Consider the following 18,670-nt stretch of genomic DNA (forward strand, 5'->3'; position numbering starts at 1 on the left):
GGACCCTGGAAGGCAAGATCTGGGCTCAAAAATTGTTTGTAGGAATAGCTCTGGGAAATCAGCCAGTAAATCTTTAGATCTGAGATTTTTTCAAGCAAATCTGGGAGTTTTGAGACAAATCTAGGCCTTAGAGGGCAATATCCTGTCCCAAATATTTTTGCAAGGCTAGCCATTAAAGATTTTGCGATAAATCTGAAGATCTGAAGCAAAATAATTTTTTCAGAACAAGGGTTTCAAATTTTGGAGCTCCTAAGCCAAAATCTGGCTTCTCCTAACCCAACGCTAGTTCTATTGAGCCTAGTGCTAGCTCTCATTGGCCTTAGATTCCCCTTGCTCCATTTCTGATTTGAATATTTGATTTTCTAAAGCTAATCATTGGTGGGTTTTTGCAAGAAAATTGGTTAAAAACTGTGTTTCGGGTATTGAAATTTTTTTGGCAACTTGAGCAAGTGATCTTCAAGGCCTAGGGCCTAAGGGTTTGATCTCTAAACCATCTTTTTCTTCACTGTTTGCTACAACAGTCATATACCTTTCTAATAGTGGTGACAAACACATCTAAGTGGTTTGAAATTAACTAAAAAAAATTGCTAAATACATTCATAAGTCATTTATCTTTGATGTGTATCAAAAATTTGGCCTAGATCTACATTTTGGGTGACTGTTATCTCTGAATAATTCTGTTTCTAAAGTTTGAAATATAACAATTGCAAAATTTCATGTGGGTTAGCCTAAAATAAGTGCCTAAGTTATCTAATACATTAAGGAATTAATTTCTTGAGTTGGACATTCATCATTAGGCTTATTTCATGTTTTAATTGCAGGTTGTAATAAGTATATCAGATCTGATATAATTCTGGAAATCACATCATAACAGACTGAAAAAAAAAATTATAATTCATGTGGACAAGTTTGGAAAAATTTCGGTAAATTTTTGGCATAAAAATATCATTGATAGCTCACTGTTTTCATTGTCATATTGTTGTTGTCATAAAGTTTTTGTTATTGTGGTCCTACAAACTAATTTCTGAAAATTTAGTACTCTGTCATGGAATTGTGATAAAACGCATATCTTTTGTTTCATAAACTGAGTATTTTTTTAGCATCTATTGACATTGATTGCAAAGAAGTTTTTGTTCTCTTTGAACTATAATTGTATCAAAAAAATTTGCAATAAGCTTGTGGATTAATTGTAATATTTTTAGGGGTTTATTTTCAATTCTTCATCCAATAAAGCGAACATTTAATTTTGGTGATTGAGGGCTTTTGCGACACAAGTCTTTTCTAATCCTCAAGTGTAACTTCATATCATCATCTAGTGCATTTGCATACAAGTTAGCTTTGCATACATAAAATTTACTTCCAAGCATAAGCTTGGTTGATAGAGAGATAGGTATCCATCCATTTTTGCTTGAGAAGTCTGCTTTTAATAGCACTTAAAACGGTGACCTTACAGTCGTCAAAGCCATAGCTCTCTGCAGCAACGGAGGCACCAGGTATATTATATTTTCAAGAGAGGTACATTAATCACACCTTAATGTGCTTCACCTTATCTTCTTTCTACCAATTACTAAGAAATCAAACTCAATATAGAAAGGATCGAAGGGTTAAAACTTAGATAGGCATTTAACTAAAATTAACCAAGATTCTTGCATCTCATATTAGCTTTAGGATCTGCACTTCATATAAGATAGTCATTCATCCAAGCAGCAGTTGCAAATCAATTACTTGGTCCTAAATTTCCTAGCAAGATAGTTGACTCCATAGGGCACTGGCATCAATTGCTTAAAATCTAATCAAATCCTATAAGCCTTGCTAAATCTTAATCAAGTACTTGATCGCTTCAGTGTGTCTCCAGAACTGGTTGGTTCCCAACTAGTTCTTCTTCATTCCATTTTTCCATAGGATCTACCCCCCTTAGCCTGCTATAGGGAGACAGCTTAAACAGAGAGATTGGGGATCAAGGTGACAGCCCCCGATCTGAGCCATTGTCGTGGTGCCTAGACATTCTATGCGACAACAGATACCATGGAAAAAAAAATTAAACGCTAACAGCTCACTCAATTTCAAAAATTTTGATAAGAGTTTGACGCCCACAACCCCAAAAGGTTAGTTTTTGTAAAACATTTAATACAAATTTATTTGAAACATTGCAAGCTACCTCCATTTCACTTTCAACTGGTATAAAAATTAAACAAGCTCACACACAGAGAAATTTATACACAGTTTTACACAATTATTTTTGGTCCAATGGCCCTAAAAAAACCCACAAGGGGAAAACCAGTGGAAGGGGGATTTTATTTGCTTTCTTAGGAAAATTATTATAGTATTAAATGCAATCACAGTGTACTCATCTCTCCCTGTTTTTGTCTAGGAAATAGTGCCATTGTCCTTGAAACCTGTGCACATTCCAAGGATCCTTGCTCCTTGAACTGTGTGCCACAACTCAGAAATTCCTCCTAGAATTTTGGGCCTTCTACCACAGATTTCTTCATTGAAATCAATGTTTTCAAATGAGGAATCCCTCCTCAATTTTTACACTGGAAGACTGCCTCCAAATCAGTGATATAACATCCTGCAATAAATATGGCCTCCTCGAATTTCGGGCTACCAGGACTCCCTAGGAACCCGCACTGAGAATCTAAGTTTCAACGCTAGAAAATGTGCCCTCTATCCCTTGAAAAACACACTGAAAATACATTGTTGTGCGTTGATTTTGGGCTACGTACCACTGTTCAACCTTAAAATGTGGCCTTCATTTCCTTGGGATTTATGCTACTAACGGTCTCTCCTCGCTGTTGTAGCGTCCTCCTGCAAATTAATGGTTGTAGCAGCCTCTTTTTCCTCCTTTCAAGCTCTCCTTCTCCTCTTCTCAATTGCTCATGAGTATAACGAAGTCTCTCCTCCCTTTTCCCTTTTTGTCTCTCATTAGAGTAGGAAAACCTAACCCTATTGATCAAGGGTTGAGATTAAATCTCAACGCATGAGATCAATGAATGAGATCAAGTCCCCCACTTGACACCCTCTCTCCTGTGGTCCCCCTCACTTAATGAACTCTTAGTTACTTTAATATGTTTTATAATGTGCATTGTTTCTCTCATAAAATCACTTTAATAATAAAAAGCACTGTTGTCACATGGATTGTCACAACAACGCTCAGACCAAGGTCTGTCACCCTGATCCCCGATCTCTCCATTTAAGCCTGTCTCCCGCGGCTAAAGGGGGTAGACCCTATGGGACAATCGATGACCAACTGTGGACCAATTGGGTTGGGAGAGACGAGGGGAAACAAGCACTCAATTGATTTTATTAAGTTAATAGACCAGTGCTTTATGGAGTTAATGACTGAATTATTATTTATCAAATGCTTGTAAAAATATGAACTCATTAACAATCATTTACCATCAAATAACTCAAACAAAGATCAACTTTTACCAAATGCGAGATAATCGATAAATGCTCAATGGCTCAACGATATTCCAGCAATTAAAATACGAAAGATTAAATACTTTAAATAACCACAATTTAAATGCTGACCAGATTTCAAATAGTTAATCTCCAGATATAAACATTTTGAGCACATTTAACTTCACCGCAACAGAAAAAGACTTAAAAAAAAAAAAAGAATTTCCAATTAGCCTTTTTCAAAATTTTTAATTTTTATATATTTTTTATATTTTTTTAATAAAATTTTAAGTCTAAAAATTAAACAAAACTAAATCCTACATAAAATCTAATCTAAACTAAAGTCTAAAAGATAAAAATAAAAACTTTTTTACCTTTTATGAAATTCTTTTTTATTTTTTATTGATTTTTGATTTATTCTAAAATAAAATAAAACTAAAATAAACTATAACCAAATCTAATTTAAACCTTCTTATTTTTTTTAAATTTTAAAAAAAAAATCAAAGATTCTAAAAGAAATAAAAAAGGACCTTTTATATATATTTTTTATATTTTCTTTTTTTTTTATTTTTTTTTATTTTTATTTTTTATATTTTTAAATGAAATAAAACTAGATGAAAATTAAAATATATTAAAGAATCTAATTCTAAAAACTAAAATTTAAAACTAAACAAAAATCAAACTTCTAGATTTTTTATATTTTTTATCTTTGATATTGACAAAACCAAACCAAAGTAAAAATTTCTCATTTATTAAAACTAAAGCCTAAACAAAATTTAAATCTAAATTAAAATCTAAACTATAAAACACAAAAAAAGCCTAATAGAATTTATATATATATATATATATATGAGATTTTTAATATTTTTAAAATCAAAATTTAAAAAAAAATAAAAAATCTAAATTTATGTCTAAATCTAAAACTAAAACTAAAACTAATAAAAAAAAATCAAAATTTGATCTAATTCCTAACCATACAACGCTTAAATAAAATCTAAAATCACAACCCTAACTCCTAACGTAAGCCAATAGCCATTCATAAATAAAAGAAGAAATTGAAAGCATATTATTATTTGTCTTTTGCAGGTGGCTCGTCGATCCAAGGAGGCTGCGGGAGGAGCTGCTGTGGGAGGGGCTGCGTGGAACGTTGCTTGCGGACAGGTTGCAGGTTGAGGGAGCTGGCAGAGGAGGGAGAAACTGAGCAACAAGTAAAAAATTGCAGGTATGGCAGCGTGAGAGTTCAAGGAGGAAACGACGGGCAGTGACAACAATTCACTATTTTGTTTGCGTTTATTGCTTGATGGCCGACGGCAGAAAGGGAGTTGCAAGGGAGTTGCAAGAAAGGATGCAGGGACCTCGAGCCGCAGGTGGATAGACGGACAGCAGATTCCAAAAAAATTTGAGGGATGGACGCGTGAGGGAAGGAGGGATGCAGGATATAAAGGCTTATGCAAATGGCAACTACAACGTTGGTTATGAAGGTGGAGGCTATCTTTGCCAGCGTGGGTAGGTATGATGGTCAGGCAGGAATAGCAAGGACAGCGAGAGGACCACTGTTGTATATACAGCTACTTGAGACTTAGCAGCAATCCAAGAGTTGTGATAAAAAATAAAATAAAATAAAATAAAAAATAAAAAATAAAAAAATAAAAATAAAAAATAAAAAAATTTGAAATGTTTCAGTAAAATGAAACCCTGAGCAGCAGACAGCTCTGATCAAATTTCCTTAAAAAAATTGAGAATCCGTTGAAGATTATCTCTGCAAAATCTTCAAAAAAAAAGACCTGTACCTGCAACCTGAAGACAAAGAAAACAAACGGCCAGAACCTGAGAATGCAAAAAAAAAATGAAACCCTAAAAACCCTAGAAAAAAATCAGTTAAATAATTACAGTATTTACAGATTTTCGACTCTTAAGCAGCCAGATCTGTCAATAATCCACAGTAATATTTTCAGAATTTAATTTTAATGTGAGATACTTAAGAAAACCCTTCATGCATTCATAAAAAATTTCAAATGATAAGCCCGGGATCAAGAACTGGCTGGGCTCTTTCAGAAAACGCAATCCGAGAGTTGGCTAGTTCAGCCGAGAACTTTCCCTAACGTTCGGTAAACTCATAACTAAGATTTCCTGTTGGTTGGTTCAGCCAAGAACTTCCCCTAACGCCCGGTAAACTCAAAACTAAGATTTCCTACACAGCTTAAAATCAACCATTAACATAGAGGGAAAAAATGATAGTGAAATCCAGATCAAATGGAGATACCTGCCATTATATTTCAGAATCTAAACTATCATTCAAACCCCAAAGATCAGACAAGATACCTGTGCCTGAATCAATCTTCATCAAGCTATTATTGATGACTGAAAATAAAATTATGCAGAAAAATAAAAGATCTTACAGCATTTTCAGAAGAGTAACACCAGCAATATTTTTAACCCCAAAGTCTTTCTTTATTGCACAAAAAATGACTACAAGAGAGCTTTCTTTAGCACCAGACTCTCAGATCTAATCTAATCTCAAATGACCCTAACACCCTATTTAAAGGAAAAATTCATAATGGCTAGTTCGAGTGATCCATGTCAAACTAATCTCGACCGTCGATGAGGATCAAAATCCCTTTCAATCTCATCCGTCGAAATTTTAAATGCATTTTAATATATTAAAAAATTGAAATTCTGCATTTATTTACTCAAAAATTTGACTTATTATTATTTTATTATTATTTTTAATTTTTATTTATTTATTATTATTTTTTTAAATTTTATTTTATTTTTTATTTTTTTAAATTTTTAATTTTATTATTATTTTTATCTATTTATGATTTTTTTATTTTTTTATTTTTATTTTTTTTTTTTATTCCTGGATCCTCGAACTTAGCCTTTGGAAAAATCACCTAGGACCTAGGACTTAGAACTTATGAGGGGATTAAAACATTTTCTAACCCTCAAGACACTTTACATCATGACTTTTACAATTTTACATCTCAAGGGGGAAAACCCATTTAACATAGACCCTCATGGACCACCCAGTTCTGCGACACAAACATAATCTAGCAGACCAAGCAACTTGTAATAACCTAACCAAATAGTTAGAATTATTTCCAAATTACTTTTACATAGACTCAAAGCACACTAGGATTCACCTAAGATTCCAATGACAAAATTCATTCCAGCTTTGGGGTTAGGCTGAAGGAAAACTCTGCCGATCATGGATCGGTGAGACAAAAAACCTTTCAGAACGTAGATTATCACTAGAAAATTAGGTTTCCCTAGGCAGTTTACATACATGACTCAGATCTGCTAAGATTATTTACAATTTACACATGCAGACTGGGTTTACAAAACAATATGATCGGGTTGATGACAACAGTCAAATGGCACGTACATATCGATCAAGCACTATCCCTTTTGCAAAAAAGGGGGTGTACTGCTATGAGTAGTTTTCATGTAGCGGTCAACATATGGCTCTACTTGGGGACACGTTGCTGCACTGCAGGAATGTAAGAATCCAGAATCTGCATCCATACAACACACAACAAAACATAAGTAGCGTCCATCCAAAAATCATCATATAACATTAAGCACAGAAAAGATTTAAGCTCTTCATTTATTAACTATCTAGTAACAAGAAAAGTAAATCTAATCCTAAAACAGAAATGAAAATGTTGAAAAAACGAGTAGGATTAGAAATACAGAGGATGCCCCATGGCATCAGATGTGTTCAACATAGTGTATACTGAGCATTTGCCTGCTTTCAGGCAAATTTGTTGGCTGCTTGTCGGATGTGCCATGTCCAATTCTGCATATGGTAGGGTCTTTTCCTATCCGAAAGTCAAGCTGCTCACGGTCGTCTAATGCATCAAATCTTCTTCTCATTCTCTTTCTTTTGCGTTTTTTCTTTGTGGCAGGTTGTATCACTGATGACGTGGAACTTTCTGCTTCAAAGCTCTCAGAGGAAGTATGTAAGATATGCGTGACATGTCTTTCTTCACTCTGCATCTGCCCTGTCAAGGATGATGGATCAATCTCACAAGTGCCATGAGTTATAACTTGATCTTCAATGACTGGTGGATTAACCATGTGAGCATCAATTTGATTATTAATTTCCCTTTTATCCAGGTCACCTTTAGTTATCCACTTTTCAATGGAACAAAAGACCTCATAATATGATGGAGCTTGTTGTAACAGATAAGGAGGTTGTTGATTTATTGGCGTTCCCTGGTTTCTTTCATCCTATGACCATTGTTGAAATTTTTGAACCTGTATTTTAATGGCATCTATCTGACTAGAGTGTTCAACCTTCATAGCACTGATTTCCCTGGCATGGTCTTCTTCCATATCTTTTATTACTTTATCGTTCTTTTCCTCTATGGTCATCAAACAATACTGTATAGAGTTTATCTTTTCCTTATGATTTGCTTGCATGGTAGCCAACTGATTATTACGATCGAACATCATGATAGTCATTTCTTCATCCATAGTTAATAACTTGTTTTGCATAGAATTAATTTCTCTATCATGATTAGCTTTCATGGTCGTCATATTTTCCTCTAAGCCTAATAACTTGCTTTGCATAGAACTAATTTTTGTGTCATGATTAGTCTTCATGGCCTCAATTTCCTTAGCATGTTGATTTTGCATGATCTCCATCTCCCTATTACGTTTTTCCAGGTGGGTGCATAAATTTCTCACATCATTGGCGTAATTAGTTTGATTTATCTCCATATTTTTTACCATCAACATTAGTTCTTGTATAATTTGCCTTTGATTTTCCTTTTCATTGTCATTTGTCCCTGCTTTTCCACTATCATGGATTTGATCTGCAATGGTACAGGTGGATGGCACATTCTGATATGAAGAATTGTCTTGGAATCTTTCACCGACAGCTGAACCTTTCATAAGATTACTTTCATTCTGTTGCATAATTTTAGGGGCACAAGGCGAGCTATTTGGATTACCATATCTATCTTTAAAAGCATTGACAATGTCTTGTAAAGAAGTGAAAGAATCCTTAGGACAATTGTTAAACCAATTCAAAGCATCACCCTCTAAAGAAAGGACAAAAAGATGCATTTTGACATCTTCATGATTATACTGAGGGGGTCTACAATATATGATCATTATACGAGTAAACAAGCCTAGATGCCTTTTAACAACGACTGAATCACCACTTGAGAACAAAGGTAATTTAGAAATGGCCACTTCCGGAATATCATGGATATCATCAGTAAAATGACATGGTTTAAATGAATAATCCATGATGAATAACGAGGGACCAAATTGATGATAGAAAGAGATCTCTGCTCAAGAAAATAAATAGATGAAAGAAGTGGAGTCGCCACTTGAACAATGAATCTAATTCTAGGATCCAAAAAGCAACAAACAAACTGATGTGAGAGAGGCTTCTTGTCTTGGGAAAAAATAAAAGAAGTAAAATGGAGTCGCCACCCAAACAAGCAACAAACTGAAGAGAAGCTGCTGATATGACGAAAGATAAAGTGATGAAAAGATCCAAATGATGCCAAAAAATGTTGAATTTGCCAGCTCAAATGAGAGATGAGAAAGATGAAAGAATGATGAGAAATGAGAAGATGAATGTCATTGAAACGCCAGGGACAGGAAAACTCTTTCCCCAGCAACGGTGCCAAAAAATGTTGTCGCACGGATTGTCACAACAACGCTCAGACCGAGGGCTGTCACCCTGATCCCTGATATCTCCGTTTAAGCCTGTCCCCCGCGGCTAAGGGGGGTAGACCCTATGAGACAATAGATGACCAACTGTGGACCAGTTGGGTTGGGAGACACGACAGAAAACAAGCACTCAATAGATTTTATTAAGTTAATAGACCAGTGCTTTATGGAGTTAACGACTGAATGATTATTTATCAAATTCTTATAGAAATATGAACTCATTAACAATCATTTACCATCAAATAACTCAAACAAAGATCAACTCTTACCAAATGCGAGATAATCGATAAATGCTCAATGGCTCAACGATATTCCAACAATTAAAATACGAAAGATTAAATGCTTTAAATAACCACGAAATTAAATGCTGACCAGGTTTCGAATAGTTAATCTCCAAATATAAACATATTGAGCACATTTAACTTCACCACAACAGAAAAAGACTTTAAAAAAAAAAGAATTTCCAATTAGCGTTTTTCAAAATTTTTGATTTTTATATATTTTTTATATTTTTTTAATAAAATTTTAAGTCTAAAAATTAAACAAAACTAAAATCCTACATAAAATCTAATCTAAAATAAAGTCTAAAAAATAAAAAAAATAAAAACTTTTTTACCTTTTATGAAATTCTTTTTTATTTTTTATTGATTTTTTATTTATTCTAAAATAAAATAAAACTAAACTAAACTATAACCAAATCTAATTTAAACCTTTTTATTTTTATTTTTATTTTTAAAAAAAATCAAAGATTTTAAAAGAAATAAAAAATGACCTTTTATATATATTTTATATATTTTCTTTTTTTTTTCTTTTTTTTTAATAATTAAGTTTTTTTATTTAGATTTAAGTTTTATTTATTTAGACTTTGTTTTGTTTTAATCTTAAAATTTTATAAAAATAAAAAATATATAAAAATCATAAAAAAGTTGTTTATTCTGAAATATTTTTGTGTCACGTTTAGTCTTAGCATATTTTGTCACGTTTCCAAATTTTGGTGTATTTCACTAAAGCTAATAGATTTTTGATGTGGGATTAATATTTATCATTTTTATGTGGTTAAACATGCTTAAATGTTCATTTGAAGATTAGCTATATGAAAGTGATAACTGATTAGCATTTAAAAATTGCGTGGTTATTTTGAGCATATAATCTTTTGACTTTTAATTGCTAGAATATTGTTAAGGCATTGAGCATTTATCGATTATCTCGCAAAAGTTAACCTTTGTTTGAGTTATTTGATGGTAAATGATTTTTAATGAGTTCATATTTCCGCAAGCATTTGATAAATAATCATTCAGTCATTAACTCCATAATGCACTGGTCTATTAACTTAATAAAATCAAATAAGTGCTTGTTTTCCCTCGTGTCTCCCAACCCCACTGGTCCACAGTTAGTCATCCATTGTCCCATAGGGTCTACCCCCCTTAGCCGCGGGAGACAGGCTTAAACGGAGAGATCGGGGATCAGAGTGACAACCCCCGGTCTGAGCGTTGTCATGACAATCTGTGCGACAACAAGCACTAAGTACTTTTTCTCCCTAAAGTCACATTTAAACATAAAGTGACTTTATTAAAATGTACCTAGCACATGTACCACCTTATAAAGTGACTTTACTCTATCACATTAATATAAATCATAATGTCACATGCTATGTTGTAGGAAACAACGCTCGAGGTGGCGTCCCCATACCCGAAACTCTGATCCGGATTTAAACAGGAACGCAACAAATTACAGAAATAACCATATACACAAAGATGCAGCGGAAATAATACTTCATTTCATTAATGGAAAATACTGAAATATGCTTACAACCAGAAATGGAAATAAACCAGCTAGGGCGATGGTAGCTTATCTCTGAGAAGAGATGTGGTGGCTACATGCCTCTGAAACTGTGTTACAATGAGGCTCGAAGGCCTATTTATTGTTGAGAAACAATGGAAAACCCTTAACATTCCAAAACCTAACCCTAGGAGATGAAACGCCAAACTGTGGGCCCCGTTTAGGGGTAAATTGGTACACCAACTTTCCGGGGTCGTAACTTTGGCATATGATCTCTGTTTGACGCGTACAATAGCTCATTAGAAAGATCTATCCGAGCACTATCATTGTTGGAATGGGCATCATCGGTCCATGGACCGATGCTGCCCCTGGATTCCCCAAAAAACGTCGTTTAGGGCCTCAAAACGGCTCCGGAAGTTCAGGACCCGAAAAACTGCTAAAAATAGTAAGTTGTGCTACAATTAAGGAAACTGAAAATGCTGAGAAAGACAATGGTGGGGGTCCAGGTGGACTTGGCAGGTGGCCACCAATATCCACCTGGATCAAACTCCCTGAAACACTGAAACACCGCTAAATGTGACTGAAACGCCTAGATGGCGTTCCCTAATTTGGAAACGCCACCGAAACGTTGTTGAAATGTTTCTATGGCATTTTGGCCCAATTCTGCCCCGTTTCCAGCCAATTTTGACCCATTTCCATGACTTTTTTGCTTCTGCGGGCTCACTCAAGCACCCAAGAAGGTTGTGGGGCCCTTCTATGGCCAAAATAGATTTAATATAACACTAAATTTTATGTCTAATCACTCCACAAACTAATTTATCTCTAATCAATCCACGCTCTAGTTCTGCCAAAAAAACTTCTTGTTCTATTTTTCTTAGTAAAGATGAAGATTAGGATTATAAGATAGGTAATTGTACTTGTCATTAACGTATGATATGTTTCATTTTTAGCACATATAGCCACGTATAAAGGCTGAGTTTGGATGTAAAGTCTCATGTATAAAGGCCGATTTTCAAATCTTGGATGTACAGCCTTCATTTATAAATGATAATATTGGATTTTGAATCATTTAATCATTTATGAGAATTAACATAAACTGGGTTTTCCTTCTAAAATGCCCTTTATGTGTCTCATTCTTTTTTTTCTCGCAAGATGCATTATTAACTTATTTATAAAAAATATTACATATATGTATATGACATTTCATGATTCATCCAACGTTTCCATTTATGGGGAGTCGGATTTCCAACCGTACCCGTTTCGGAAACCATACATTTCGGCATTTCGTACAACTTAGGTCACATGACAAAAAGGCCATTAAAGTGCTTTCCTAGGAAAAAAAGGCCAGTGCACCAGGAAACACTTCTTTGGTATCATTTTTCTCAACAACTAGGCACCTAAGCCATAGGGATTTAAACCAAGCACCTACTAACGCAAAACTACCCAAATACCTAGCAACATTGGTGACAGCTAGTTGAGCTAACCCTTGAGGTCACACACACACACACACACATATATATCTTGATAATATTGTTACAAAAACTCCACCTTGGAATAATAATCTCTCAACCACATATTAAACTCAAGAACATTTTCTATCACCCAAACAAGCTCAGACCTTGGTACATCTCTTCCTCCAAAATGGGGGTTCTTAAAGATGTTGTTTCCCTTAAGCACAACATCTATGTGAAGACCTTTTTCAAAAAGGTTGTCATTGTAGAACAACGTTTTTCTTGCACCTATATAGAGTTATTCTAATGATAATCTGCTAAATTATTGTAATCAACAGCAGGACCTCTTCAGTAAATCTAAACACGATGCTATAGCTAATATTCCAAACATATATATCCTAAATACCATCATTTCTCATTACAATAGAATTTAAGCATAGATGAAAATAACAACTCAGTTAGGAGTCAACAAACCGCTTAATTTACGTTTACAAAGATGAAAACTTGGTTAGGAATCAACTAACGGTTCAAGTTAAAAGTCTGAATTTTAGGATATCCTATGGAATGAGAAAAGAGAAATAAGAGTCGTGTGTGGTTCATCAGGTATGTTTAACTTCTTACTTCTTGCAAAAGTCAATTAAGTTCGATATTAGGATATCTACTTTTCCCGTTAGTTTGCATTGATGGAGTAGAGTGTATCATAGACAATATCTGTTCAACTGTAATGCCATCAGATCTTTGCTTGCCTAAAGCATCTAGTGTGAATAGTTATATCTCCCTAGTTCATGTATGTCTCGAAGTTGAATTTGTGACTTGGTATACAACAATGTAACTCTCAATATAATCATTACAAAGTATTTCTCAAAGAAGTTGCATACCAAAGACCATAAGATGGTTGTATCTTCCGCTTGCAGAGCAGCACCTTATTATTATGTTCGACCAGGCAGCCAACAACCTGCCACCCATAGAATGAAGAATGCACAGAATAATCCATTACAAAAGACTAACAGAGGAACAGTCCAGACAGTATAAAATATTGAGGCCCTTACAAATTACCACAGCAAAACTGCAAAAAGAACAAAAGAGAGTATTTTCAGCTTCTCGTGCAGCATAGGAGAAAAGTATCAGCTATGATGCCTTTTTGTGATCAATATGTCTCTCCATTTTGATGATTACCAATGTAGTTAATAACAAAGCTTACCAGGTAAACCTATATTCACGGTTCCTTGTAAGGACAGCAAAATGATATCAGTTATTTATATAGAATAGTATCTTTGAATTACTCACATTAATCTATTCTGTGAGATATTTCTTCGAGCAATATGGATTAGGAAAGAGTTGATGAAGAATAACAATGTGACTGAAAGAGTTGATGAAGATAAAAATGATTTGGATCAAATATTTCTTTGCATATACTATTAGCATAATTTGAAGAATGATGTATTCAATATAGTATTACCAATGGCTATAAAGAAATCCAATAAGTCCATACAAAGAGCCAAAGGACCAAAAAGATTACTAGCAGATAGGCCTCACAAGGGCATGTTGAATGAAAGACAAGTATCCAAATTCTGCATCTCTCCTCTTATTTGATTATCCCCTAACAATTTTGAAATCTAGCACAAGGGTATTTGACTGTAATTAAAGACAGTAGTCTTATTCCTGACACTAGTCTTAGCCTCCCCTCATTTGTTATTGTAATGTTATTGTCGTCTTCTGAGATTGGTGCCATCATAATAAAAGAGCTCATTCTTTGCAAACCTTTGTCTATTCTATATACATTGTGCAAAGCGCTTTTTATTTTCAATTTTTTGTTAGTATATGCTATTGTGGTTTTAATCTAATTTTGTTGGTAGTAAGTAAAACTACACCAATATTTACATATCTCACCATTGAGGAGCTACATAGTCATGTGGAAGGGGCAAACTAGGAGGCAACCCCGCTTTGTCAATTTGTTTTGTAGGTGGATCAACCCAAGCAAACCGACCATTCCAAAAGGCATCTTCAAATTGTGGAGGGTCTAGCATTCATCACACACAAGATCTGAAGACTTGAGATGCCACTTTCAAAGAGGCTGCTCCTAAGCGGGTTCGAAAATTATCCAAGAGACTATTAAAATTTGGGTACTAGAGGACAAGTGGTTCCCTAAGGCTTTGATCTTTGGCCTAAGAAAAAGTGTCCAAATTATTTTTTTTTACTTTTCTCTTAAAATGACTTTATAAGTGGTAAAGTCAATTTAATTTAAAAGTGACTTTATAAGTGGTAAAGTTACATTCTAATTTAAAGGTGACTTTATTAAAGTCAATGAAGAATTAGAAAGTGAAAAAGTGACCATGGAAATAAAATGCTAAGTGGGTCTTTATTTAAGTGGGTGAGTTAAAAAATAAAAAGTGAGAATTAAATGCACATTTATTCTCATCCCTAGATCTAAATGAATTTCAACCATTAGATCTTAGGGTAACACAAAAGGTCATTTAGAGAATAAAAAGAGAAGAGAAGAGGAAAAGATCAATTCATTCTTTCATAAGCATTTGAGAGAAGGAGAAGAGAAAGCAAGGAGAAAGTTTATGAGCAATGAGGAAGTGAAGGAGAGTAGCAAGAATACATTTCAGCAAATCTAGACAGCAACATTTATTGGCATGCATCCCAAGGAAAAAAGTACAGCAGGAGAAAGGCACAAAAATCGAGGAAGAGGGACAACATAGAAATCGAGGAAGAGAGACAGCAGCAAGGGCACAAATTTTGGGGCAAATTGGGCATGAATTTCGAGGCAGCCGTACTATTGAAATTCATACAGCCTATACAGCAACTTTTGGGCACATTTTTCGAGGTCGGCCGTATAGCATTTAATGTTGTTTTATTGTTGTAAAAATTCTTGTTTTGGTTGTTCGCTGATTGGCACGATTTTCAAGGTGGAATTCAAGCAAGGAAATCGAGATAAGTTGTAATTTGTGGTTGCTGGAATATTTATTGTGTATTTCAATTTCTTTGTAAAATCATTTTCAGAAATAAAGAAGAGCTCCCAAACTAGACTTCCCCAAGAGTTGAACGAGGTTTTTCTAGGGTCACATTGACCAAAACTTATTGTGTTATTTTCTGTGTCATTGTCATAATTTTGCTGTGTTTTATTTCTGCAATTTCAGCAATTGTGAAATCTCTAAATTTGTGTTTTCAGAAAATATTGTCATTTCCAGATTTTAGAATTTTTTATCTTGCTTGGATTTAAAACTAAATGCCTAGAGTGATAAGGAAAACTGATAACTGGAGTGGGGGTTGAAATTTCTTCATGGTATCAAAGTTTGGTTCGCTGAAATGGGACAGCAAAGTGAAAATTACAGCAAGCTGATTTTTACACAGAAAACAGAAACCTTTACCACAAATTTAAAAATTTCAATTTGGTAGGACAATAAAACATGTCTTTGGGTTTGAGAGTTGAAGACAGGTTGGATGGGCAGAACAACTACAGCGTATGGAATGAGAGAATCCAGAACATCTTTGAAGAAGCAGAAGTATGGGGCATTATGGTAAATACCACACAGAACCCAATAGTAGTACCTGCTGACCCTGTAGAGTTGACAGAGTTTAACAAAAAAAATGCTAAGGCAAAAAGATTGATTCTGGAAGGAATCAAAGACCATGTCATTCCTCATGTGAGAGGAAAGACTTATGCACATGAGATGTGGACAGCCTTGACCAGTCTTTACCAGAGCTCAAACGAAAACAGAAAAATGGTCGTAAAAGAGAAACCGAAGGCCATTAAAATGGCTAAGACTGACAGTGCTACAGCATACCTCACAAAGATCACTTCAGTGAGAGATGAGTTGGCAGTCGTAGGTGAGATCATTGCACCCACTGAGTTGGTGAGGATTGCTTTGAATGGTCTTCCCAAGACTTGGGAGAATTTTGTGGATGGCATTGTTGCACGGAAAACCTTCCCGATTGGAAGAAGTCGTGGGATGATTGCATTTAGAATGAGATCAGAAAGAACCATCTTGGGGCGGCCAAACAAGTGGAGGAGGATGACAATGTGGCATTGTTAGCAAGAGGCAAAAAGGGCAGAGCAAAGAAGCAAGCTTCTAACAGTGGATGCAAAGGTAAAGGCAAGCAGCAGAACAAGGAGAAGGACTATTCCAAAGTCAAATGTTGGAATTGTCAAAAATTGGGACACTATGTTGTTGTGTGTCCGAAGAAAAAGAACAAGAAAGGGAAAGACAAACCCATGGCAGCTTCTGCAGAGATAGAGAGATTCTCAGAGAGCTTTGATCGAGAGTATGGGTTCATAGCTTGAGAGGCCACTAGTGCAAGATCACTTGCCATACAGGTTCAGAGGGAGTGTGCATTCCCCGCTACTAACAAAGCATCTTCTAGCATTTGGTATGTTCACAGTGACGCTTCCCGCCACATGACATGAGTCAGAGAGTACTTCTCAGAGCTTTCAGAGGGTGATAGTGATATGGAGGTAGAACTTGGTGATGACAGCATTGTTAGAGCAGTTGGTGTGGGGGCATTGACATTTGATAGGGGACCCAAACCTCCCTTGAAAGTGTCAGATGTTCTATATGTGCCTGGAATGAAGAAGACCCTGATATCCGTCTCAGCACTTGAGGACAGAGGGTATGACGTGTTGTTCAGGAGAGGGCAGGTGCTTATATATCGTAGGGGAACTCCAGCTTCTTTAGCTAGAGAGATTGGTGTACGCCATGCCAAGGTGTACAAGTTCTCATTCCAACCCCTGATGACATTGAGTAGCAACACCCGAGACAAGATCGATAGCAGATCTAGCAGTTCAGAGTTGTGTGAGATTTGGCACTACAGGATGGGGCACATGTATCATGGGGCCTTGAGTACATTGCGAGAGATCACCACTGGTCTACCAGATTTCAGTTCTGATCACCTTGATGCATGCAGAGGATGTGCTATGGGGAAGTTTGCCAGATCCCGTTTTCCCAGCAGTGACAGCAGAGCGACCGGGACCCTTGACTTGATTCATACTGATGTGAGTAGTCGGATGTCTCATGTATCCTTAAGTGGCTATGAGTACTATGTTTTATTCATTGATGACCACTCCAAGAAGACCTGGATTTATTTCTTGAAGACCAAGAGTGAGGTCTTCAAGCGCTTTCAAGAGTTCAAAGTTCTTGTGGAGACCCAGACAGGTAGGAAGATCAAGGTCCTCAGGTCGGACAATGGAGAGGAGTATACCCTTGGTGAGTTTGTTGATTTTTGTGCTGAGACAAGCATTAGGAGGGAGTTCACAGTTCCTTACAACCCCCAGCAGAATGGGGCTGCAGAAAGGAAGAACAAATCCATTGCAGGGGTTGCCAAAGCCATGCTTCATGATCAGGGGTTACCTTTATTTTTGTGGGCAGAGGCCTGCAACACTATTGTATACTTGCAAAACAGAAGTCCACATCGTGCCTTAGGGAATGTGACTTTGGAGGAGGCTTTTTCTGGAAAGAAACCTGATGTTGGACACTTTCGTATCTTTGGGTGCCTTACATATTCCTATGTCCCCAGGGATAACACGACCAAGCTAGAGCCCACCGCAGACAAGGGCATCTTTGTGGGTTATAGCGAGACCTCGAAAGCTTATCAGATTTATATCCTGCACAGAGGAAAGTGGTTGCCAGGCAGGATGTGAAGTTCGAGGAGGAGAAAGCTTTCAAGAGGTCACAGGAGTTAGAGTATCCAGAGTCACCAGACCCTCAGGAGCAACTGAGTCAATCACAGGGATCCAGTGGTCAGGGATCAGGAGGTGCATCTATTACAGTGTCAGGTCCATCAGTGAGCAGTGGCTCTTAGAGTCAGGTGGGTGGTTCTTCGAGCAGCATGCAAGGCAGTCCGCAGAGCAGTTCACAAGGTAGTCCACTAATGAACAATTCACACGGTACTTCTGCATCTACAGGCACAGATTCAGGCATGAGGTCAGTTGGCAGGCCTTCAGGAGTTTAGGCTTCTGATGATGATGAGGATTATTTCACTCCGGTGGGAGAAGTATGCTCAGGGAAGAGGAAGCCCAAGTGGCTTCAAGATACCTTGCGCGAGGCCACATAAGCTGTTGGGCCAAAGAGACAAGTTAGAGAGAGTAAACTACCTTAGCGGTTTTGTAGTTACATGGCATTGGTAACAAGCATTGTTGACTCTGAGCCTTTTAGTTATGAGGAGGCAGCCAATCAGCAGGTCTGGAGAGAGGTCATGATGGAGGAGTATTCTTCTATTATGAAGAATGATGTTTGGGAGGTAGTGCCAAGGCTTGAAGGTAAATCAGTTGTTACTTCCAGATGGCTTTACAAGATAAAGCATGCTGTAGATGGCAGCATCAAGAAGTTCAAGGCTCGATTTGTGGC

The 18,670-nt window shown here is 36.1% G+C and overlaps 1 protein-coding gene across 2 annotated transcripts in view; it reads right to left on the reverse strand.

The window, feature by feature from the left end:
- NUDX23 (nudix hydrolase homolog 23) overlaps positions 1-18,670 on the reverse strand; it is a 188,912-nt gene that overhangs the window by 128,311 nt on the left and 41,931 nt on the right. For both annotated transcript variants that reach the window (XM_089371941.1, XM_089371942.1), the window contains exon 3: positions 13,202-13,278. In XM_089371941.1, coding sequence (XP_089228067.1) covers positions 13,202-13,278 — 77 coding nt within the window. The remainder of the gene's footprint in view (positions 1-13,201; positions 13,279-18,670) is intronic.

Source organism: Pinus tabuliformis, chromosome 8, assembly GCF_031772625.1.
Source record: "Pinus tabuliformis cultivar Carrire ecotype Pingquan chromosome 8, CPIR1, whole genome shotgun sequence".
Classification (NCBI taxonomy): Eukaryota; Viridiplantae; Streptophyta; class Pinopsida; order Pinales; family Pinaceae; genus Pinus; species Pinus tabuliformis.